We start from the raw sequence: 23,679 nt of genomic DNA on the forward strand, positions 1-23,679 counted from the left end.
CCGGCAGGGCAGCGGCTGCAGCGCTTCTCCTGCGATCTGGGGCCCAGGACTCCTCACCCAGGTGGGGCTGGCCTCAGGGGCGGGCGCCTGGACCTCGGCCCTGGCGAGCCTGTGATGCTACACCTGCAGCCCTGGCCCCGGGGGAGAACCCTTGAGCAGCAAGGCGAGCCCCAAGGCCAAACCCCTGGGGACTTCGCCGAGGGCAAGCATTATCAGAGGGGACTTGGCCAGCGCAGGGCAGGGCAGGGAGTCTGGGAGGAGCAGGAAGTCATGGCCACAGGCACGCAGAGGAGCGGCCCTTCTGGATCTGCTGTGTGCCCCAGGGTGGGTCGCTGCCCTCTCTGAACCTAGGAGATTCCCGCTACCTGAGATCGTTCATCTCCTTAGCCCCAGAGATCCAAGGGGCCGGGGGGTCGGGGGGAGGTCTTGCCTGAACTGGCCGGGTTGGCCACCCTTTGTGGGCTAGTCTGGAGTCTAGCCCATGGGAGCGATCTCTCCAGGGCTGAACTGCAGGGGGTGCAGGAAGGGTCTGAGGCCAGCCCCTCCCCTGCGTGTCCAGTCACCTATGGATCGCATCTATGGCTGAACTGAGCTAGCCTGGAGTCTGCAGTGGCCAAAGGCTGCCCTTGGCCAGGTCAGGGGCCTGTGGGCATGGGGACGCCCAGAGCCCTGAGCAGCGGCTGTCAGCTAAAGCGGAAGACCCAGTCCATGCCCCCAGGGCACACACACGCGTGAGTGCACACATACGTGTAGACACACGTGCGCCAGGCTCGGCCTGGGTCCAGGCTGTGCTGGGATCTGAAGCCCCTGCCCTCGCTGGGTGCGTGCTCGGGCAGGTGTGGGGAGCCTGCCCAGCCTTGCTCTGATCCAGTTTCCCAGGCTTGGCCTGGCCCCCGGTGCCTGGGCAGGCAGGCGGGCGGCACCGGCAGAGGAGCTAGCTGGGCTGGTCGGCAACATAGAGGCCCGGGGCCCACGGCAGCTTGATGGGGGTACCCACTGGCTCAACGGTTTGAGGGCTCAGACCCAGGCTGCTCCCTGGGAAACCGTGCGCGCGCGCGCGCACACACACACACACGCTCGCATGCAGATGTGTGCGAGCGTCGTGTGCATGTGTGAAGAGCCCTGAAGGCTCCAGGCCACAGGGGGAGGACCTGTGTGGTAGGGGATGCTTCTGCCTCACTCAGGCCGCCTCCAGGCCCACCTGTGTCCTACCCTTGCGTCTCGACCTCCGGCTGTGGTCACCCACTGTGCTGCCCACCCGGTCTTCTACCTGGGGATGAACCGAACCGTGGTCCAAAGATCAAGCCCTGTGGCCCTCCACTACTGAGGTTGCAGGGTACTTCCTTGCCACACGCTCCTGGAGACCGGGACCCTACGGGGTCGTGGATTTGGGGCTAAGCCAGAGAGCCCCAGGGCCTTGGAAGGCCTCCAAAGATGTCCCGGAGGAGGGCGGGGGGAGGGAGGGACGGGGCGGGCAGGGAGGCGGCAGGACCACTGCGGGAGCAAACAGGCCTGGGGGGCGGGGAGGGGAGGGTGGGGAACGGTGGCTGGGAAGGGAGCCCTGACCCGATAAGCCCCCTTGATCCGCGCTGAGGCAGCACAGACCCTCGTCCTGAGATAACCTCGGCCTGGGGACCCTGGGGCTCCAGCTTCTGGAGGGCTCCCCACCCCCACCCACTCTAGCCCTGGGCTGACCCTGGCCCAGAAGGTGACTGGTCCTCAGGGCAGGGACCCTGGAGGCTGGGGCGGGGTTGGCCTGAGCCAAGAGGCCGCAGGGACCCCCCGTGGGGTGGGCCTGGCAGCGGGAGGGGCGCCTGGGCTGCTCACCTGCCCACGAGGCCACCCCCACCCTGACCTCCCGGATCCAGCCCTCTCTGGCCCCGCTTCTCGCTCAGCTCCCTCCCACTTTCACCCTGAGCCTGCTGGGTGGCCCTGTGTGACCTGGGTTACAGACCAGGGTGGGCACAGGTATGGACCCGGCGACCGCGGCCTCAGTCTCTGCAGGGCAGGCCAGATGGACACCAAAGCTGTCAGCAGCCTTGGGCGCTGGGGCCGGCACGCAGGGGAGGGGGGTTTTGGGAGGCCCCTCAAAGACGTCTCTACTGGGGGGCCACAGACCCTGCCCCGCCCGGGGCCTCCGAGAGCCTGGGGGAGTGGACCAGCGTGGGCAGAGGTGGCCCCCAGGCCCAGGGCGGACACGGGGCTCACTGGGCACCAGGGCCCCCTGTCGGCCCCTAGGAGGGCGGGCCCACCAGGCAGAGGAGCACACGGAGGCGGGGGCCTGGGTGGTGACGGGGGGTCCAGGCACCTGCTCTCCCTGCCCTGGAAGGCCTCCCTCTGAGGGGACCTCCCTCGGCACCACTCTGCCCCAGGCCCCGAGCACACCCCCGGCAGCCGGTGCTGGGACAGACCCCTCGTGAGGTGCTCCAGGACGCTGTACCTCAGTCCCCATCTGCATGACAGGGCAATGCTGACGGCTTAAATCCACATGCCGCCCCAGTGCCCACGTGCACAGGGCTTCCAGGCGTCAGGGTTTGGGGAAGCTCAGGGCCTGGGGTCCCAGAGAAGCGCCGATTTCCCGGGAGGTCAGGACGGGAGCAGCCTTCCCGCAGGAGTGCGGTCTCGGGCCATCACGATGCCCATGCTACCCGAGACCCCACGCGAACTACAGTGTCTCTCCTTAAAGCCCCCGCGGGGGAGAGCCCTGGGCTCGGGGAGAGGTCCCCAGGGAGCAGCCACCCCCATCTCTCCTTGCAGGGGCTGCAGGTGGGAGATGGGGTACCATGGGGGTCTGGGATCAGGACTGGCAGAGCCCTCCCCTCCCCCAGAGCCAAGCCCCCACTCTGGGATGCCCAGGGACCCCACGGGCCCGTATCCCCCCACGCCCTGCCCCCTCGGAGCACCTTCCCAGCACCCCTCCCTCCTCCCTGCCACCCTCGGAGCGGGCATTATTAGTGCCCCTGGACAGATGGGAGACCCAGGCCCTGGGTGAGCGGCCACTTGCCCAACACCGTAGAGCTGGGCTGCAGGGCTGCTGGGCCTGATCCAGGACTCTGCCCCAGACACCAGGCTCTGACCTTTCACCCCCAGCCCACCCCCAGGCCAAGAGCTGCTACAGCCTCCAGCCCGACTGCCCAGCGTCAGTGGTGTCCGCTGGGCCTCGGGGCAGCCTAGAGTGTCCACCGGCCGCGTTCTCCTGAGCAGAGGGCCCGACCAGTGGCGGTGGAGGGATCGTGGCTCGCGGTGGGCCTGGCTGAGGGGTGCACACGGAGAGTGGGACCCCTGACGGTGGCTGCCCGGCAAGCCAGTGGTCCCTGCCCAGTGTCAGCGAGTTCGCTCTGCAAACAGCCCCTCCTCCACGCAGCTCTGCGCAGCCTGTGGGCCGGCCTCCCTACGACTGCGGGGCACCCGCCTGAGGCTGGAGGGTCTAGCCCACTCTCCGGGTGCCCTACACACTGCAGAGAACACCCACCTTTCCCAAGCTCAGCAGAAAGCTCCCCGGGACAGGGCAGCTGCACCCACCTGGGCACAGTGTCCCTGGGCGGGCCGTGTGCCTGCGTCCCCACCTGTCGAACAGGGCTGACGACGGGGCTGGTGTGAGGATCCGGCCCCTGCGGGTTCTTTGTCGGGAGCCGCCATCACCTGAAAATTCAGTCTTTCTGTTCCCAGATCCACAGGGTGTGGGTCGCCCCAACCTGAGCCTTGGGGGGGTGCCCTGGCCCCCGCCTGGGCTGGATGGTGTCTCCAGCCTCCAGCCAGTCGGCGCTGAGGCCCCCACCATCCACTGGGCCCAGCTGGCCACTCTGACCTCGCAGGCGCTGGCTGGAAGCACGGCGGAGGTTTGTCCAGGTGCAGGTGCAGGGGCTAGCAGGGGCAAAGCGCAGGGGCTCGAGGCCCCGGGGCGGGCATCTGAGGCTCAGGGCAGAGCTCGCTGGGGTTCCTGGAGCAGGTGACGCCCGCCTGGAAGGGTCAGCAGGACCCAGAGGAAGCGGCATCCCAAGAAGGGTAAAAGGCTGCTCAGGGGCAGGGAGGAGGGCGTGACGCGGGGTTGGCCTGGTGGCCTAGGCCTGGATTCCTGATTCAGCCGGAGCCTGTGGAGTCAGCCTTGTTTATTCTTGGCAGGAAGGTTGGTGCGGAGGGGCGGGGATGGGGGGGCGGGTAAAGCCTTTTCAAAAAATAATAATCATAAAAACGCTCATTTAGCAGGCCCCCAAGATGTGCTGAACTCCAAAAGGGGCCTGGAAAAAGTGCTGAGAAGGTTGAAGTGTAAATGGACCCAAAACACCATAATTAAATTTCCCTTAAATTTACCAGAGTTTGGGGTCAAAGAAAAAATAAAACTTAGGGAAAATACACTTGAGGTTTCAGGCAAATGCCAAGTGCTTAGGAAAATAGATTTCTGAGCTGCTCAGCGGCTACCGGCCTGGCCCCCGCCAGCCCCGGGAGTGTAGAGGCCTTAACCCCTCCCTGGCCAGCGGTGGCCGCCTCTCCACTGCCCTCATTCCCAGGCCCACCCCCTTGGGGGCCTCCCCCACACCCTGGCTGGCCCTCCCCACCCAGACTCTCCCCCTACCAGCACCTCCTGCCCTTCTGCACTGGGGAGCAGCCCTCTGTGCCAGGCTCCAGGCCGGGAGGTGGGCCCCCTGCTCCCAGCCTGGGGTGGTGCGCAGGAGAAGCCTGACCTTTCATCCCCATCTCCCCCACACCACCACTCTCCTGTGTCTACAGACAGCACTGGTCTCCTTTTTTTGCTCATCTGGGAGCAACCACATTTTCCAAACCTAAAGTCAGGATTTGAGGTCTAGCAATCTGAGTGAACCAAGGGGCAAAAAGGCCAGAATGTTTGGACTGGGGCTGTCAGAGCACATCTGAGAAGACAGGCTCCCGACAGCACATGATTCATGGTCTTGCCCTTTTTGCTCAGCCTGCCGGGAAGCTCAGAGCTAAAATTAAGGATCTTGTACAGCAGTTAGTGTTGGCCAACGGACCTTGGCATATTTTCTCTTCTCCATGTTCTTTAAAATTTCTGTTATAATGAGCAGATCAATTGTGCTTTTTCTTTTAATCCTCCTCAGATTTTCTGAGAATGAATCTAAAAAGCAGAAACTACCCACAATCCACAACAGCCATGGTGTCTCTCAAATCTGCTCATTCTTCTTTGGGGGGAGGGGGCTGCCAGCTCAGCCCAGTTCAGCCGGGGGTCCTCTTCCTCCATCCCTTGGTGACCTGTCCTGGTCCCTGGGGCCCAACCCCTGGACCCTGACAGTAGTGGGGGGCTCCAGGAAGACCAAGTAGCCCCCCACTGGGGGTCCCAAGAGCCTCCTGGAGAAGTGGACTGGGCACAGGAGACCTGAAGCCCCCTTGGGGCCTGCGTCTCCCCCATCCCTGCACGGAGCCTTGTGGCAGGGCCGAGAGAAGCTCCCACCAGCAGCCCCTCCCTGGGCCAGGCACTCCATCCTGAGTCCCTGAGGGGGGCTCAGCAGGAAGTTCTGGCCAAGGCTCCCCCTGCCCCGGTTCCCAGGCCTGGCTCTGGCCTCGATGGGCACCTATCGGGCACCGTGGCAGCCGCGGCCTGCCAGGAGTGCTGAGAATGGCAGGCGGGGTGGAGACTCCAGTCCACACCAGGAACATCCCCATTGCTGAGCGCACCACCGCCGTGATCCCAGCGTCAGCCCAGGCCTGGAAGGGGAGGTAAGGAGGGGCAGATGCAGGGCTGGCTGCTGACAGCCTGCTGTGATCCCAGCGCCCAGGGCACACAGCAGCCCGCTCACCACCACAAGCCCCAACAAGCCGGGCCGCCCAGCTCTGACTCACCGACCAGGCTGGGCTGGGCTGGGCTGCCCGTCAGACCCCCACTCTTGCCTCGCCCTCAGCCTCACCTCCGCTCCCCGCGCTGCGGTCCTTGGGAGATGGGGTGGGGACTTCGCGGGGGAGTGGGGGGCGTGTCAACACCACACCTCGGGCTCCAGTGGGCCCGAGGAGTGCCTACCGCACCGGGGTGCCAGGAGGACTGAGCCAGGTCGTTCCAGAAGGGTCTTGGGGGAAGTGCTCTGTCAAGAGGGCCATGATGAAATAGTGGCTACTAACGGCTCCTCTAGAGGCGGCTTCGCCCAGCTCTGGGGAACAGGGCGCAGGCGCACTGAACGACGGCTCGCCCCGTGTCTGGGGAAGGCCCCGCGGAACAACTGGCTCCAGCTGAACGGGCTGGCTTGGAAACAATAATTGTGAACAATAAAATTATTTTGTCAAGAATAACAAAACTGCCTTCAAGCAATTCCCTCCCCTGGTGGCGAGGGTGGGACAAAATGGGCAGCGACTCCTCCGGGGTTCGCAAGAGGCAGTGCTGAGACCCTCTGGAAGCAATCGGGCAGAGTCAGCAGCCTAGAGCCGTGCAAATGCTCCTGAACTTTGACCTAAATGCCACCAGACAGTGCCACTGGAAACAGGCCGCAGCGAAGGGACCACTTCAAACTGTGGGCGGCACCAAAGAAACCAGCCACTGTGGGGTGTAAGAAGGGCAGGATGGGGGCCTCCGAAAGGGAGATCCATGTCCTGACCCCCGGAACCTGGGAATGTGACCTCATTTGGAAAAAGAATCCTTTGCGGTCATTATGTTAAGCTCTTGAGATCAGGAGATCAGCTTGGATTACCTGGGTGGCCCTACATCCGACGACAAGTGTCATTATAAAACAGAAGAGAAGCCATGTGACTATGGGGGCAGAGATCGGGGCGACGCAGCCACAAGCCAAGGGATCCAGGAACCACAAGAGGCGGGAAGAGGCGGGAAGGATCCTCCCCTAGAGCCTGGGGCGGGGCCGGGGGGTGGGGAGCAGGTGGGAGGAATGGCCCCACCCTGATTTCAGACTGCTGGCCTCAGAACGGGGAAAGACTAAATTTCAGGCAACTGGTTTGTGGAAATTTGCGACAGCAGCCCTAGGAAAGGAATCCAGGGTGTCTAGTACCCAGGGGTCAACCGAGGCCTGTCACTGGAGGAACAGGGGGGCTCACACCCACCCTTCAGGAACAGCGGAAGTGCCCATCTCCCTCTCGTGCTGCCCATTGGCCAGACCCACACAGAAGCTGATGATGCCCCTGGCCAGTCTGGGGGACATGGGTTTGACCAGAGCAGGCAACGAGGGCAGCATACAGCAGAGGCGCTCATCTGTCGGGTGGGCACAGAGGAGTGGGACCTTCCAGGGTCCTGAGGTCTAGCCTCAGAGGCTGCACCCGGAGCTGTGGGATGGCAGGAGCAGCAGTTCACACAGGGGCTTTCATTGTCCATTTCCCTGATGAGCAAACTGAGTCCAAGAAGCCACGAGCCAGGTGGGCCAGAGGCAGTTGGCTGGGGCAGCGCAGACCCAAGCCAGGTCACCCTCTCCCCTGTCTGTCTGCTGCAGGTCCCCGCCCCCCTGGGCTTGCCTGAAAGTGAGAGAAGAGCTCTCTTCCTTGCGAAGGGGGACACAGAAGCCACAGCCACACTGGGTCCTCCTGCCCTGCAGCGCCCCAGGACCCCGCACATCCCTGGCAGCTCAGGCTCTGCCACCAGCTCCCCCCTCGGCCTTCCTCCGAGCCCTAGGGTTGGCATCCCCCACCCAGGGGATGCTCTCCATTCTGATGTCTGGCGAGTACCCCATCTCCAAACTTCTTCCTCCTGGGGTAGTGAGGGTAAGTGAGCCTCTCTGGCGAGGCACTCACGCAGCTGAGCTCCAGTCGCTTAATAAAGCGTGTGCAACAGTCGCTTAATAAACGCAGGGGCGAGCCCGCAGCTTCCGGAGTCCCCTAGCGTTTCAACCCCAGGCGGGCAGGCAGAAGTGTCCTTCGCCCCCAGGCTTTCTGTGCTGCTCACGCCTCCGGGCTCAGCCTGTGCAGCTCCTTCTCAGTGAAGCCTCCCGGACACGTTTCACCCCCAGAGACCACCCTCTCTACACCGCCCCCTCCCTCCCAGCCTTCCGGGGCCTGAGCCCCTGGTGGGCGGCCGGGTGCTAACCGGGACTGCGCGCTGTGCAAATAGAAGCCTGCGCTCGGGCTCTCTGTGCGCCCGCCCCGCGCGGGGCCGCCCTCAGCGCAGGGCCCAGCGGTGCGACTGGGGGCCTCGCCGCGGAGCCGGGCTCCCACGCCCTCCGAGACCGCCGGGCGCCCCCGCCCCGCCCCGCCCCCTCTAATCCCCTCCGCGGGCAGAGGCGAGGCAAGCCGCGGCCCCGCCTCCGGACCGCCCCAGGGGAGGGGCGTGTCCCCGCGCCCGAGCGGGCCAGAGCGGGCGTGGCCGGGGCGGGGCGGGGCGGGCGCAGGCCGGCCTCCACTGGCTGCCGCGCGCCGGGCAGCCCGGGCTCAGTGCGCGGTGGCGGCGGCGGCGGCGGCGGCGCGGGCAGCTGGCGCCGCGCGGTCCAGCTCGGCCGGGCGCACGGACGCACCGCCGAGCCGACGGCCGGTGGGACGGGGCGCAGGCGCTGGGCCGGCGGGCAGCGAGCGCGAGCCAGAGCCGCGCTCAGTGAGTCGGGCGCCCGCTGCTGCCAGGTTGGTGCGTGGGGACCCGGCGGGCGCGAGGGGACCAGGCGGGCGCGCGGCAGGTCCAGAGCGCGCGGCGGGCTCGGATCCCGAGCGGTCTCTGCGGCGGGGCCCGGCCGGGGCGCGGGCTTCCAGCTCTGGAAAGTTTGCAGCCGCCGCCGCCGCCGCCCTGGGAGGGCTCTGCAGCAGCCAGGGAGGGAAGGGGGAGGGAGGGACCGCGGCGGGGAGGCGGCGGCCGGCGCCAGGCGGCCCGGGAGCCCTGGGCGGCGGCGGCGGGCGGGGCGGACGGGGATCGGAGGGGCCGGGGCGCAGGAGCCCTGCCACCGCCGCCTTCGCCCCTGCGCGCCCGAGTAACGAGTTGCCTGCCTCCTCCAACAGACTCCCGAGTGGCGCCCTCCCGCCGGTGCCAGAACCGGGCCATGGGGGGCAGCATGCTGGCGCGCGCCGCCTGAGGACGTCGTAACACCCTCCCCAGCTATGGGCGCCCCGGCTTGCGCCCTCGCGTTCTTTGTGGCCGTGGCAGTCGTGATGACCGGCGCCGTCTCCGGGTCCCCGGGCATGGAGCAGCGCGTCGTGCGGAGAGCAGCAGGTACGGAAGGACCCGACGGGTACTGGGGAGGGACACTGGGCCCGGCAGGCAGAAGCGTCGGGGCCGGGGAACGGGCGCCTGGGTGGGTGTGGGGCGCCGGAGATCAGAGTGGGCCCCAGGGCTTGCTCTGGGCTGGCATAGCGGGGCCAGCGTCCGGGTTTCTGCCGCCCTCCCTCCCCGGGGATCGGGGCCAGAGCTGGCGCGGCAGTTTGTGGGGCGCCTGGAGCCGCAGGGCTGCCACCCAAGTGCGAGGCTGCGGCGGCGAGCCGGGCACCGCGGTGGCGTCCGCAACGCCCGCCCCCAGCGGTTCCCCAGTGGGGCGCAGCCTGCTCCCGGGCGCTGTCGGGAGGGCTTGGGGACTGCGTTTCCACGATTCCCATTGTTCCGCGGGTTCTGCACTGACGGACCGTTTCTGCTGTTGGTGCCTCTCCCCCCAGCCCCCTTCGGGCCCCAGTTCGTGGCCAGCGTCAGCCAAAGCGAGAGGTTGGACTTTGGAGGGAGGGTATGAGAGTGCGTCAGCCCGGGGCCGGGCCCCAGCCCCTCAGTGGCCTGCATGACCAGGTGACACCTAGTGCCTCCGTTTCCCCCCACCCAGCTCTCATGACCTGTGAGTTAAGATGACTGCCCCCAGGGGTGTGCAGCGAACGCCAGGCGGGGGCCGGGAGGTGAGAGGGCGGATGTCCGAGCGATGTGGAGTCGCGGAACCCCGCTGGCGGTCAAGGTCCAGGGGGACGTCGAGGGTCTGCGAGGAGGGCCCGTAGAGCCTGGGCAGGGGCGGGGCGGGAGCGCGTCTTGGCACCGGGCCCTGACCCGCACACGCACAAGGCCCTCGAGGTGCAGCGCGCGCTGACCCACGCTGCGCCCGGCCGAGCGCTCCGGGTGCCCACGCCCCGCACACGCGCTGCCAGGCCCCGGCAGAGAGGGGAGGCCGTAGGGAGCCCGCCCCCTGGAGACCAACAACTCCGGGGCGCTGGCGAGGACCGGCGCGGGCGAGGGGGCTGCGCGCACCGCTGTCCCCAGCCCGGCGGCGGCGCGGAGGGAGGCCTTCGCCCGGTGAGCTCACGCCCCACCCGGGCGAGACCCGAACAGCCGCTCCTTTGTACCTCGGCGCGGCCACAGACCGCGCATTGATGGCGGCCGGGCCTCGCGGGGAGGTGTGAGTCGAGCGGCTGCGGGCGCGCAGTGCCAGGGAGGCGGCGGCCGCGGGCTGGACGGAGGCAGATGGCGGCCCGCCCCTCCCTGCGTCCCCCGCGCCCCTTCCTCCGGCGGCGGCTGCGGCCTCCCGGAACAATGTCATTTTTTTATGAATGAAAGTGGGCTCGGCGCTTGAATGTGCGTGTCATTCAGCGGCGTGACAGAGGCCGTCGGGAGGTCAGGGCGCGCTTTTAGAGCTTGCTAGGGCGGCCCCCGCTTCCAGGGGCGCAGAATAGGCGGCCGCGGGGGGAGCCCCGAATTAGCATTCGCATTCAGATAAAGATATTACTCCCTACGGCCGGGGAATGTCAAATAGCCCCGGGGGAGGGGGCGGTGGGCGGAGCTCCAGACCTCCCGGACCCCCTGCGGCGCGGAGGTGGGGCAGTGGCCCCCTCCTTCCCCGCCTCGGGAAACTGGCAGCGCCCCCACCAGATGCGGGCCTGGGGTAGAGCGTCCTGAGGACCCCCCCAGGGGCTGGGGTGCCCGCGCACCGGGGCCCCTGTCCTCGCAGTAAAGTTGGTGAAACAGGTAGTGAGTTGATAGGTCAATAAACCTAATCCGGTTCCTGAAGGAGCTGGGCCACGAGCCAGGCAGTAAAAATACAAAGGCCTCGTGAAATTTACAAAGGTCCCAGCCTGGCACTTCCCGGGGAACATAAATTACGGAGCCGGAGCTGGCAGGGGTCACGGACACTGGGGAAGGTGTCCGCCGCTGGACTGCCCTGGCCACCCCAGGCCCCGCCAGGGCGGCCTCCATCTCCGCACGAAGCCACTGGCGGGGGCCCCCGCCAGGCAGGAAGGTTGATGGGTGCCCCCCCCCCGGCCAGGAGGGGCCTCGGGGGGTGAGGGTACTTCCCAGGAAGGTGCTGGCGGCACCCTCCCCCACCTGCTCCTCCTCAGGGCTGGACTTTGAGCCCCGCGGGCCTCCGGGTGGTTCATTAACCTGCGCTGAGCCTGAGGCTGGACCTCTGGCCTCTGAGCCCCTGCACTGAGCCAAAGGTGCCCCCGCCCCCCCAGGCCCTCAAGTCCCACCTGGGGCCCTATCTGGGGCCTGGTGCGCCCCATTTTACAGTTGAACCTAGAGGGGAGCTAGGGGTCTCCTTGAGAAGGTAGGCGGGGCGTCTGCCCAGGTACCGGTTTGGGGGAGCGGGTGGCCAGGCCGGCCTGAGTGATTTACAAGTGAATGAAAGGTGAGGAGCCTCTTCAGGCTGGGGGACCGGGGGGGGGGGGGGCTCCCTGACCCCAGGCCCTGCTGGGCCCGAGGCTGCTGGCTGCCCACCCTGGTTCTGGTTGCTTTCCTGCAGCCTCAGTTTCCTCGCCTGTGCGGGATAACGGAAGGGTTGCTGGAGGATTAGGCTGGATAATCCTGTAAGCCCTCATTAGCCCGCCAGGCCTCTGGATCCCACCCCTTTCTTTTCCTCACTTTGTTACGAAACTTTTCATATTGTTTCCGGGTGGGGAGGGGACTGGGGAGGCAGGAAGGCCATGACTTCACGGTCCCTTTGGGGCGCGCCTCCCGGCTATTTAAAGCATGTACCTGGCATCAGAGACCTTCACCCACATCCAGAGCCAGAGGGCTTTGCTCTTCCTCCGTCGTCAGCTCCAGGCGCCTCCTCTGAATCGGGTCTGGATTTGATGCTTGTTCCCTGGGGTCTCCTCCAGGCCCCTCTCACGGAGGGTGGCCCGACCCCTGCACACCCCACATGCATTGAGCGGGTCTCAACTGTAGTGACCCCAAACCGGGAGCGAGTTCCGCCAGCAGGGCTCGCGGCCCTCTGGAGCAGGCTGGCACCACTCCGGCTGCGGCCTGGTGGACATCAATCCTGGGGTGTAGCCCTGGGGCAGGGGGGTCTCGCGCCCCCTATTTTCACCGGCTCCAGTGCTTTAACTGCTTGTGGTGGCCTCCCTGGCCTGCCAGTGGGGGAAACTGAGTCACAGGGCCCGTGAGTGGCAGATTCAGGAGGATTCTGGGCCTGGGAGACGTGCCCGAAGGCCCGGCTTGGCCCCTCCAGGACACAGTACCCCTTGGCGGCCCCCTCACCGAGCTCAGGCCTTTGGCGGGGGTGCAGGCTGGAACAGGTGCTGTGGGACCCACGGGGGCGGACATTCCACCTCTGCCCACCCCCGCATGGCACGTGGGCACCCACCATGGCACAGAGGACATTTGTCTTCCCACGTGTGTGGCGCCAGTGCCTGTGTGGGTGTGGACGGGCCCCCTTTTGTTGATCAAGAAAGCCTCCTTCCTGAGGCCATTGTGGTGGGAGCTGAGGAGCCCACAGCCCCTAGGCAGAGTGCCCCCTCGGGCCCTGCCTGTCACTCTGTGTCCCCCCGCCTGACACCACCGCCGCCCCCGCCTTGGCGTTGCCTGGTCTCCCCCGGGTCCTCTGTGGCGCGGAGTGGATTGGATCTGCAGGAAGTGGAGGTGCTACTGCCGTCCCTGCCCTGGTCCGGAGGTCCCCGGCCTCTACGGCCACCTAGTGGAGCAGGGTCCTGGGCAGGTCCGGGGCTGGCCCTCGGCGGAGCGCTGCGTCCTCCCAGCCCCCTGCTGGACCAGGTTGAAGCGAATACTTGTGCGGATGGCTTGACCTGCCTTTGCCGCCCAGACCAAACCGGAACAAACCACTGTTGCCCTTGGGCCAGGGCCTGGGGCTGAGGCAGCCGCAGCCAGCCTGTTCTCGGCCTTCTGGGGGGCCTCAGCCGGCTCCCGGCACTGGGTGGTCCCCACATAACACTGTGGCCGGGACTGGGGGTCTGAAAGTCAAGCCAGGAGCCCCCTGACTGTGGGGACCCTGGGAATGCAGACCCCATGGGCACTTCAGGGACCCTTCTGGTGGGCGCCGAGCTTGTGGAACCTCCTGAGGTGGGGGGCAGAACGGGGCCCGTCGGAGGAGCCAGGGACTGGCGTGGCCAGAACGGGCAGCTGGGCCCTCGAATCTAGGCCGTGCGTCGGCAGAATGACAAGTAACGGTGTGACCGACCCAGCTGGGTCTGCGTGGTGGGACCACCCAGCCCTGTCCCGGGCCCAGAGCCCAGGCTGCCTGCCTGCGCTATGCATTGCCCAGCTCTGGCAGGGAGGCCTGGGGGGGCTGGTCAGCCCCTGGGTCCCAGGCCTTGTTGGCCCCTTGGGATCTGGACAGCCACTGGTCGGGGAGGGGCGCAGGGGCCACAGTGGACATGCGCCCTCGGCAAGGACCCTCCACCCCGACTTCTCGGCACCTGCGGGGAGAGGTGGGCCGGGCCTCCTCAGCCTGGCCTGGCGGTGCCTGCTCTGGCCTCGCCGCCAGCCGAGTCTGCAGTCTTCCTCCCCTCGCCTGTGTCCATCTGTAAGATGAGGGGTCCTAGGTCCCCTCACCCCACTGGCCACAACTGGTACCACGTCTGTGTATTTCTAGCCTCCTTCTGGGTATGTGTTCTCTCTGATTTACTGCGGAGGTGTAGTCTGAGTCGGGGTTCAGGCTGTCCATGCCCCTGAGAGCCTCCACTCTGGGCTGGCCTTGCCGGCATCAGCTTGGGGCTCTTCTGGAAGGCTTGGGGGTGTTGTCTGACTGCGGCGCTCCCTTCTGGGGCTGGGCAGGTCCCGAACTGGTTTTGAAGCCAAGATGAGGGGTGGGGGGCACCAGGTGGGCACCCCCTCCTGGGATGAATTGTCTTGTCACTACCCCGCTCGTCCCCACCTCCGAGCCTCTGTTTTAGCTGAGGTCGGCCAAACACAGCACGCCCACCTCCTGCTTCGCTGCTGCCCGTGAGGTCGGAGCGGATGCTGCATTTCTAAATCACTGAAAAGAATCAAAGGAAAATTGGACGCTCTGAAACTGGAGTGTTCCGTGTCTACAGACAGTGCTGGACTGGAGCGGCCCCTCCCGCTTCCTCGCGTGTCCTCTACATAAGCGCTACCACAGCAGGGTCGTCCTCGGGACGGAGACCTGGTGGCACTACGAACAGTGCCCGCGCCCGGCCCTGTGGGACAGTCGGCAGGACCACAGGCTCTTCCGTCTCCTGGGCCCACCTCAGCCCCCACAGGCCCCAGCCTCCCCCCGGCGCGTGCGGTGCCACAGTGTGGGGTGCGGAGCCCCCTGGCGCCCCTGGTTTGGGGGGCGCCTGCCTCATGGGCCCCCATCTTGCCCGCAGAGGTCCCGGGCCCTGAGCCTGGCCAGCAGGAGCTGGTCTTTGGCAGCGGGGACACCGTGGAGCTGAGCTGCCACTGGCCCGCGGGGGCTCCCTCAGGGCCCACGGTCTGGGTGAAGGACGGCGTGGGGCTGGCGCCCTCAGATCGCATCCTGGTGGGGCCGCAGCGGCTGCAGGTGCTCAACGTCTCCCATGAGGACGCCGGGGCCTACAGCTGCCGCCAGCGCCTCACGCAGAGTGTCCTGTGCCACTTCACCGTGCGCGTGACAGGTAGGGCCTGCTGGGGCCCACGACGCTCCGGAGGGTCCTGGTGGCCTTGGGGGAGGGGAGGCCCCCGGAGGCGCCGTCGGAGTGAGGGGCCCCTGCCTGGTTGCAGGGCCACCTCCCACATTTCCCTCTCGCCTGCGCCACAGATGCTCCGTCCTCAGGAGACGATGAAGATGGGGAAGACGAAGCTGAAGACACAGGTGAGGCCGGGTTCCAGGCACGCGGGGCTGCCCAGGGCTGGGGACCGACCTCCCACTGGGGCCCTGCTCACCAGGCAGGGGAGAGACCGAGGTCTGGGGGCCACCTCCGTGGGGGCCCCTTAGTGTGGGGTGGCGGCGATGCGTGCCCAGCTCTGGGCTCCGGGTGGCAGGTGACGGGTGGGATGGGGCACCGTGCTGTGGGGAGGGGACTGGGGCCCGGGGCTCCAGGAGCAGCCGGGGGGCCGGTGTGGCCGGGGCCGGGGCAGTGAGGCCTGTGGGCGAGGTGGCCCGTCCCATGTGTGACTGAGACAGGGCAGGCGGCAGCGGACAGAGGGGTTAGGGCCGGTGGGGGGCGACTGAGACAGTGCGGGGGGGGGGGGGGTGGCGCTGAGCAGCAGGGACAGCAGGTCCCGGCATATCACTGTGAAGGGGCTGCGCAGTGCTTTCCGGTGACAGGCTGAGGTGACAGCGCCTGGAACAGTGAGCAGCAAGGGCTTTGCCCAGCGGGCGGGGGCCGGCTCAGGGAGGTGGCGTCTGGTTTTGGAGGAGCTGAGTTTGAGATGCCCCGAGATGCGGGACGGGGGTGAGGGCCCGGCGGGCGCCCCGCCGCCTCCCGCCTGTCCCCTGTGTGTCCCGCTCGCCCTGGCCGTCCCAGGCAGGGGGTTGGCGTTCTTCTTCCTGAGTGGGCTCAGGGCCACGCAGCAGGGCTGCTGGCAGAGCTGCCTTCCTGAAGGCATCGCGGTCTCCAGTCTCAGGGAACGGCCCCTCCCTGCCGGGCTCCCCGGGCCACCCTGGGGTGTCTGACACCGGCCCCCAGAGCTCTGGAGGCGCCACCCCCGGCGCCTGCCCACACTGCTCCCCACCCGGGCTTCGGCACCCTCTCGGAGGTGGCTGCACGGATGGCAGCAGGGTCGCAGGGAAAGGCTCCCTCCCTCCTGGGGACACCCACCCAGCCTCCCCGTGGTGGGAATGCAGCCTCACCCCAGCCCCAAGGGAGAAAAGCCAGTTGGGCTGTGAGGGTGGGGGTGGGACGGTCCTGGAAAACAGGATGGGGGAGCAGGGCCTCCCAGACACCCTTTCACCGCGTCCCCACCTGGCGCCCATGGTGTGGAGAGTGGCTCCTGGCCGGTCTCAAGGCTCCGGGTTCTGCGGGTGGCTGGGTCTTGCCTCCTGGTGAGCTCCCGAGGCCTGGCCCTGCCCGTGCATGCAGCCGGGCTTCCTAGCCCGCTGTGACCTGGTCCCTCTGCGGGCTGCGTCTCCCCTCTGGTGGGCCTGCCTGGGTGGGTGGGTGCTCCCCTGGGAGGACACCTTTGCGTCGTGAAGGCTCCTGGGCCGTGGTGTGGCGCCCGGGGTCCTCTCGGCTGGAGGAGGTGCTTGAGGGAAGTGGACGGGAAGGGAGGGGACCTGGCTTTTGAATGCCAGGAGGTGGCCACCTGAGGCCACCGAAGGCTCGTCCAGCCCAAGCAGGGGTCTTCAAAAGGCCGACCTTTCCTACACAGGAGGGGAGACTGAGGCTGGCGCGGGGCAGGCAGGCCTCTACTCCCACCCTGGTCACAGCCTTCCCGCGCCCTTCTGCCAGCAGGGGCCCCTTACTGGACACGGCCCGAGCGGATGGACAAGAAGCTGCTGGCGGTGCCGGCGGCCAACACGGTTCGCTTCCGCTGCCCAGCCGCCGGCAACCCCACCCCGTCCATCTCCTGGCTGAAGAATGGCAAGGAGTTCCGAGGCGAGCACCGCATCGGGGGCATCAAGGTGGGCCCGGCGGGGGGCGCTGGGGCCTCGGTGCCGGCCAGCAGGGCACAGCCCGCCGTCCGCTCACCCGTGTCCACCTGCAGCTGCGGCACCAGCAGTGGAGCCTGGTCATGGAGAGCGTGGTGCCTTCGGACCGCGGCAACTACACGTGCGTCGTGGAGAACAAGTTCGGCAGCATCCGGCAGACGTACACTCTGGACGTGCTGGGTGAGGCCCGGGCTGGCGGGTGCGGGCGGCAAGCGGGCGCGGGTCAGGCAGCCTCTGAGCGCCCCCTGTCCCGCAGAGCGCTCCCCGCACCGGCCTATCCTGCAGGCGGGGCTGCCCGCCAACCAGACGGCGGTGCTGGGCAGCGACGTGGAATTCCACTGCAAGGTGTACAGCGACGCGCAGCCCCACATCCAGTGGCTCAAGCACGTGGAGGTGAACGGCAGCAAAGTGGGGCCCGACGGCACACCCTATGTCACGGTGCTCAAGGTGGGCCCCGCCGCGCCGCTGGCTGGGTGGGGCAGGCGGGCTGGGGGCGGGGGACTCCTTGCAGGTGAGCCATCAGGCCCGGCCCCGCGGGGGCCCCTTTCGCCGGGGACAGGGAGGGCATCCCAGGCAGGAGGCCTGTCGTGTTTAAGGGACGGGGGTCGGGGCACAGGCTTTGGACCTGCGGGGAGAAGCAGCGGGGGGGTCGGCTCGGGAGGTGGGGCCCGGCCCAGCACGCCAGGACCTACAGTGAGCCCTGTGTCCTTGCGCCCTTGTGTGCCTTCAGACGGCCACCCGCCCACCTCACTGGGCCCTCAGGGCAGGACCGCCTGAGCTTTGTTCCCACGGCCCCAGGGGTGGGGGCCCCCCGAGTTGGGGTGATTGCGACACTTGCAGCCCAAAGAGAAACATCTGTTTAGAGACGAGATGGGCCTGCGGGGCGGGAGCAGGGGTCCAGACTAGCCGCGGGGCGGTGCCGGGTGCTCTCGGCCCAGCCGTGTGGCAGCCGGGGCCCCCGCGGTGGGCAGCTCCAGTGCCCTGGGAGGGCCTCTCTGAGCGCCACCAGCCAGGGCTGCGCTCCGGGCTGTTGGGGTGGATGAGAGGAAGGTGCATCCGCGGAGACGACAGCCGCCTCCAGGCAGCCTTCCTAGCTGGCACAGCCTAGTCCGCCCATCCGTTCCTTGGGGGTCTCAGAGCCTCAGAGCCTGGTCTAGACAGGCCCGCTCCTGCGCGGCCACTTCCATGCCCGGCGGGGCTTCCGCGCCTGAGCCGGGTCTCTTGTCCCTGCAGTCGTGGATCAGTGAGAGTGTGGAGGCCGACGCGCGCCTCCGCCTGGCCAATGTGTCCGAGCGCGACGGGGGCGAGTACCTCTGTCGAGCCTCCAATTTCATAGGCGTGGCTGAGAAGGCCTTTTGGCTGCGTGTTCACGGGCCCCAAGCAGGTAACAACTCTGTCCCACGCCTGCCTGGCACGCCGAGCTCCAGCTCCGACGCCCTGGCCCTGCGCCCACCCGCACGCCCCGCCGCTCGTGCCCCGTCCCCAGCTCACACTCTGCTCCTGGCGTGGCCACATCTGCGCCGCCGCCTCTCTGGCCTCCGCCGTGACCGCCTGCTTTGAGCCCCCGTGGCCTGTGCCGACCCGCCTGCACCCCCGTGCGCACTCCTCCCCCCACCCCCCTGCCCGGAGGACCTCAGCCCCGAGGCCGGGCCGGAGCCCGTCTTCCGCTGCTCTGGCTCTCGCGCTCTCCCTCCATCCCTCTCTCTGGCCCCTGCTCCCGCTGCTGCTCACTTCCTGCCCGTCTCTGTCGCCTGCCCGCCCGCCTCCCCTCCTGGTGCGCGCTAACCCCTCCTGCTGTGCAGCCGGTCGCACGCCTGGCTCACCTGGGACAGAGGACTTGCCGGTGGAGGGACTGGCTTCAGGCTCGGTGTGGACGCACGAGGCAGGGGGCCCTCGGCCGCCGTGGCCGTGGCCGTGGCCGTGGTGGTGGTGGCGGCGTTTTCCTTGCAGCCTGGCTGGATCGTCGCCGCGTGGACTCTGGCTGTGGTGCCCGCGGGAGGTGCTGGCGCTCTCCTATCGCGCTCTGTTCTTTCTTTGTAGACGGCGGGCGCTAACACCACCGACAAGGAGCTAGAGGTTCTGTCCTTGCGCAATGTCACCTTTGAGGACGCGGGGGAGTACACGTGTCTGGCGGGCAATTCTATCGGGTTTTCCCATCACTCTGCGTGGCTGGTGGTGCTGCCAGGTACCAGCTCCTGCTGCGCTCGCTCTGCGCCTGTCCTCTCGGGGCTGCAGCTCGGGACACGCCAACGCCATCGGGGACAGGCAGGGGACTGCAGAGCCCTCGAGCCAGGCCCTGTGCCCGGTATGGGGACAGAGCCCACACGGCCCTGTCTTGGCCCAGAGGGCCTCCCTCGAGCGCCCCATCCCAACGGGGTCCCCCGCAGCCGATACGGTGGCTTTGGTGTCTCCCGGGTGGCGGGTGAGGGTGCCGCTGGCTCCGCTGGGCTCTTTCTGTCCTGGGTCTGCCCCTCCTGGCCCAGGCATTTCTGGCTGCTGGACCTTCAACGAGTAGGCCCTTCAGGCCTCAGCACTCGCACCAGGGGAGCTGAGCCCCCGGCCCGGCCCAGGGCGGCCCGCGGGGGCTCCTGAGAGGCTGGGCCAGGCCCCCAACGCCCGTGTCTTTGCAGCTGAGGAGGAGCTGGTGGAGGCTGGTGAGGCTGGCAGTGTGTACGCAGGTGTCCTCAGCTACGGGGTGGGCTTCCTCCTCTTCATCCTGGTGGTGGCCGCTGTGACCCTCTGCCGCCTGCGCAGCCCCCCCAAGAAGGGCCTGGGCTCGCCCGCCGTGCACAAGGTCTCCCGCTTCCCGCTCAAGCGACAGGTAACAGAAAGTAGATACCAGGTTCCGAGCTGCCCGTGCCCCTGCCCCTGCCTCCCGGGCTCCCACGCTCAGTCCCCTTCCTAGTGTCAAGGCCTGGGGCCTGGGGCCTGCCCGGGGACAGCCCTTCTGCTGTGGGGGGTGCCAAGCCCTCAGTGGTCTCTGTGGTCACCGCACAGAGCCGGGTCACTCTGGGCACAGAACATTTTAGAAGTCTTCGCTCAGTGCTGTGCAGGAGTCAGGCAGCCATCCCAGGCCTGGCCTCGGCCTACGGTCCGAGGGGGCCGCACCCTCGCCCCCGTGCCCCGGCCGTGCGGCCCCGCAGCACCAACCTGCCCCTGCTGACCCAAGCAGGTGTCCTTGGAGTCCAGCTCGTCCATGAGCTCCAACACGCCGCTGGTGCGGATCGCCCGGCTGTCCTCGGGGGAGGGCCCCGCGCTGGCCAACGTCTCTGAGCTCGAGCTGCCCGCCGACCCCAAGTGGGAGCTGTCCCGGGCCCGGTCAGTGGTGTGCGAAGGCCTGGGGCCCTGGCCCGGGGGGGTGGGGGGCGCACACACGGTGGGGGCCGGTGGTGGGGAGGGGCCCCACTCAGACCCGGCTGCATTCAGATGGGAATCAGGTAGGCCACTGCCGGAGATGGGGCTGGGGCGTGGCGGGGAGGACCCGCCCCAGGAAGTGCTCTCACCGGCCCAGAGGCCGGGGTGGGGGGGTGGGGGCAAGGTCCTCCACCAGCACGAGCACGGTCGCCGGGGCGAGGGTGGTGGGCTTCCTGGAGGCGGTGGCACTGCACCTCAGGCTGCCTGGGACAGTGCCTCAAGCGGGCGGGCGTGCTCATCGCTTCTCTGCTTTTGCCGCCAGGCTGACTCTGGGCAAGCCTCTCGGGGAGGGCTGCTTCGGCCAGGTGGTCATGGCAGAGGCTATCGGCATCGACAAGGACCGGGCTGCCAAGCCCGTCACGGTGGCGGTGAAGATGCTGAAAGGTGAGGGAGGGACGTGGCGAGGGGAGCCTGGACAAGGCTGGGACGGCCCAGCCTGACAAAACCCCCTCCCCGCACAGATGACGCCACAGATAAGGACCTGTCGGACCTGGTGTCCGAGATGGAGATGATGAAGATGATCGGGAAACACAAGAACATCATCAACCTGCTGGGCGCCTGCACGCAGGGCGGTGGGTGCTGGGCCCGTGGCGGGCGGCGGGCAGCCCCCAGGTGCAGCCCCCTCTGAGACCCCGGTGCTCGCAGGGCCCCTGTACGTGCTGGTGGAGTACGCGGCCAAGGGCAACCTGCGGGAGTACCTGCGGGCGCGGCGGCCCCCGGGCACGGACTACTCCTTCGACACTTGCCGGCTGCCCGAGGAGCAGCTCACCTTCAAGGACCTGGTTTCCTGCGCCTACCAGGTGGCGCGGGGCATGGAGTACCTCGCCTCGCAGAAGGTGAGCACCGGCGGGGCCGGGCCGGCCGGGGGGCGGAGGGAGCAGCCGGTGGCGACCGCCTCAACCCCGGTCCTGTCCCCAGTGCATCCACAGGGACCTGGCCGCCCGCAACGTGCTGGTGACCGAGGACAACGTGATGAAGATCGCGGACTTTGGCCTGGCCCGCGACGTGCACAACCTCGACTACTACAAGAAGACCACCAATGTGAGCCCGGCCTGGGGAGGGTGGGGGACTCAAGCCGGGAAGGCGCCTGGCGGTCAACAAGCCCCGTTCCTCCTCCCAGGGCCGCCTGCCCGTGAAGTGGATGGCGCCCGAGGCCTTGTTTGACCGCGTCTACACCCACCAGAGTGACGTGTATGTGGCCCCCAGACCCGGGCGGGGGTGGGGTGGGGAGCCGGGCGGGGCACAGGCCACACCAGGGCAGGGGCCGGGGAGCTGTGGGGCAGAGCCGGCCACCATCGGTAGCCCCCTGCACCCCACTGGGGTCTGTCCTGGGGCTTCCGCATGCACGGGGGACCGCGGGCGGCAGGGTGGGCTGACGGTGCCGCGCCCTCGCCGCCCACAGCTGGTCCTTCGGTGTCCTGCTCTGGGAGATCTTCACGCTGGGGGGCTCGCCGTACCCCGGCATCCCCGTGGAGGAGCTCTTCAAGCTGCTGAAGGAAGGCCACCGCATGGACAAGCCGGCCAACTGCACACACGATCTGTGAGCGCACGCACCCGCCTGTCACCTCGGGACCCCGCTGGGCCCCCACTGAGCCCCGCCCCCGGGCAGGGGGAGGGCCGGCCTCGAGGCTGTTCCCAAGGGAGGGGGACTGGCGCGGTGTGCGGGCGCAGGGAAGGGCCCACCTGAGTGCCGCCTGCAGGTACATGATCATGCGTGAGTGCTGGCACGCCGTGCCCTCCCAGAGGCCCACCTTCAAGCAGCTGGTGGAAGACCTGGACCGCGTGCTCACTGTTACATCCACCGATGTGAGTTCGGGCCCCACTGCCGCCCCCCGCCCACCCCCCGCCCCGGGCCTGGACAGCTCGGGCGTTGGAGGTGGCGTAGCACTGACCGCAACCCCACCCCGGCCCGCCTGCAGGAGTACCTCGACCTGTCGGTGCCCTTCGAGCAGTACTCGCCGGGCGGCCAGGACACCCCCAGCTCCGGCTCCTCAGGGGACGACTCTGTGTTCGCCCATGACCTGCTGCCCCCGGCCCCGCCAGGCAGCGGGGGCTCGCGGACGTGAAGGGCCGCGGCCTGCGGGCCAAGCCCCCATCAACGTGAGAGCGGACCCCAGCCTGCCGTGCTGCCACTGGTGTGCCGTGACCAACGGGTCTCACCGGCCTGGGCTCAAGACCTGGAACAGGTGGACAGATGGACAGACAACTTCCACATGTGTGCATGTGTGCACTCGTGTGTGCTCGGGGTCCCCGGCGTGCCCGCCCTGCTGTATGGTGACCTCCTGGCCACCTGGGCCGGCAGCACCGGTGGACCGGACGTAGAATGTAAGGGGCTTCTCCCGTGGGGTCCCTCCCCAGGCTCCCCTGACCCCCGCTGCCACCCCACAGGGAGCATCGGGGTGGGCCGGGCTCCAGTGTCCAGAGTGGGCTGAGGCCCCCCCTCCAAGTGCCCAAGCTGAGCCTACAGGGAAGCCCCCGTGTGGCACCTTGCGCCTGGGGTGAGTGTTAGCGGCTCCCCACCTCCAGGCCTCCCCACTTCCCACCTTGACCCTCAGAGACTGAAATTACGGGTACTTGAAGGCGGGAGCCTTTAACTTCTATCCGAAAGGTGTATTCCAGAAATGAGTGTACATTTATATAAATAGATGCTGTGTATATGATATACACATACATATATATATAAATATCTATATGGAAGAGGCAGGCTGGTACAACTGAGGCACGGGGCCCTGAGGGTGCAGGGGCCGGGGTGCCCTAGTCGAGCGAGGCGCCCTGGGGGCTCGCTGTTGAGACGCAAAAACCAGCAGAGGTTGGAGGGGCTTTTCTGGCACCGCAGTTTTGTTTTAAAAATTGTTCCTGGACCTGTATGTTTGTAAAGCTATTTATCGACCCCCAGAGCCTGTGTCCCCGTCACTCCCCAGGCTCCTAGCGTTCAGCCAGCTGCACGGCAGAGGCTTAAGTTTTAACTTATTAACAGTGAGATGGTTTATGCTTTGTTTAGGGGCATTGCTGAGGGTGTGTCCAGCCCACACCCCAAGGCCAGAGCCAGCCCCCGGCACCCTAAAGGGTCGTTAACAGTTCGAGATGATTCCGAGGGGACATTTTATTCCCTTTGGCCTTCTTTTGCAGAAGAAGTAGATTTCTATAGGAGTTTTCTTTAGGAGATTTATGTTTTTAGACTTCAAAGCAAGCTGGTATTTTCATACAGGTTCTTCTAATTGCCACGTGTTCCAGGCAGGGAGGCAGTTTCGGGGCGGGGGGGCAGCCCTGCATGCAGGTTCAGATGTTAGATGTTACAAGTTTATATATATCTATATATATAATTTATTGAGTTTTTACAAGACGTAGATTTAACACTTCTTACGCAACGCTTCTAGACTTTTGTAGCCCGGACTGCTACCTTTCAAAGCTTGGGAGAGAAAGCCACAAATTCAGTTTTGTTACTTTTTGTACTGTTAATGGCCCTGAGTTTGGGCGGCTGTTCTCTGCTTGTCAGCGGGCTCAGGGTGGTCTCGGTTCTCAGGGCCCCCAGCCTTGTGGGGGCCAAAGGTGTTGGCCCAAACCAGCAGACGTGCTTTCCAAAAAATAAACAGACAACTGGTTCAGA

The 23,679-nt window shown here is 67.0% G+C and overlaps 1 protein-coding gene across 7 annotated transcripts; it reads left to right on the forward strand.

Annotated features, from left to right (window-relative positions):
* The first annotated feature begins 8,356 nt into the window (after positions 1-8,356).
* Positions 8,357-23,679, forward strand: FGFR3 (fibroblast growth factor receptor 3). 7 transcript variants are annotated; one of them, XM_060298866.2, is made up of 18 exons: positions 8,357-8,514; positions 8,884-9,094; positions 14,416-14,682; positions 14,826-14,879; positions 16,459-16,631; positions 16,715-16,838; positions 16,915-17,105; positions 18,699-18,843; positions 19,289-19,485; positions 19,831-19,976; positions 20,335-20,456; positions 20,534-20,644; positions 20,718-20,908; positions 20,991-21,113; positions 21,193-21,263; positions 21,475-21,612; positions 21,773-21,878; positions 21,992-23,679. In XM_060298866.2, exons 2-18 carry the CDS (start codon positions 8,983-8,985, stop codon positions 22,136-22,138), a joined length of 2,418 nt encoding a protein of 805 aa, XP_060154849.1. In that variant the 5' UTR covers positions 8,357-8,514; positions 8,884-8,982; the 3' UTR covers positions 22,139-23,679. The 7 variants fall into 7 exon arrangements, with proteins under 7 accessions (XP_060154849.1, XP_060154850.1, XP_060154852.1 ...); XM_060298867.2 differs by having other exon boundaries at positions 19,289-19,479; positions 19,828-19,976; XM_060298869.2 differs by having other exon boundaries at positions 19,289-19,479.

Source organism: Globicephala melas, chromosome 5 (genome assembly GCF_963455315.2).
Source record: "Globicephala melas chromosome 5, mGloMel1.2, whole genome shotgun sequence".
NCBI lineage: Eukaryota > Metazoa > Chordata > Mammalia > Artiodactyla > Delphinidae > Globicephala > Globicephala melas.

Coding starts and splice junctions, on each gene's coding strand:
- FGFR3 (XM_060298866.2), top strand. CDS start 8,983: ATGGGCGCCCCGGCTTGCGCCCTCGCGTTCTTTGTGGCCGTGGCAGTC. Junction 16,632..16,714: donor ACCGCATCGGGGGCATCAAG/GTGGGCCCGGCG, acceptor GTCCACCTGCAG/CTGCGGCACCAGCAGTGGAG. Junction 20,457..20,533: donor GGCGGTGAAGATGCTGAAAG/GTGAGGGAGGGA, acceptor CTCCCCGCACAG/ATGACGCCACAGATAAGGAC.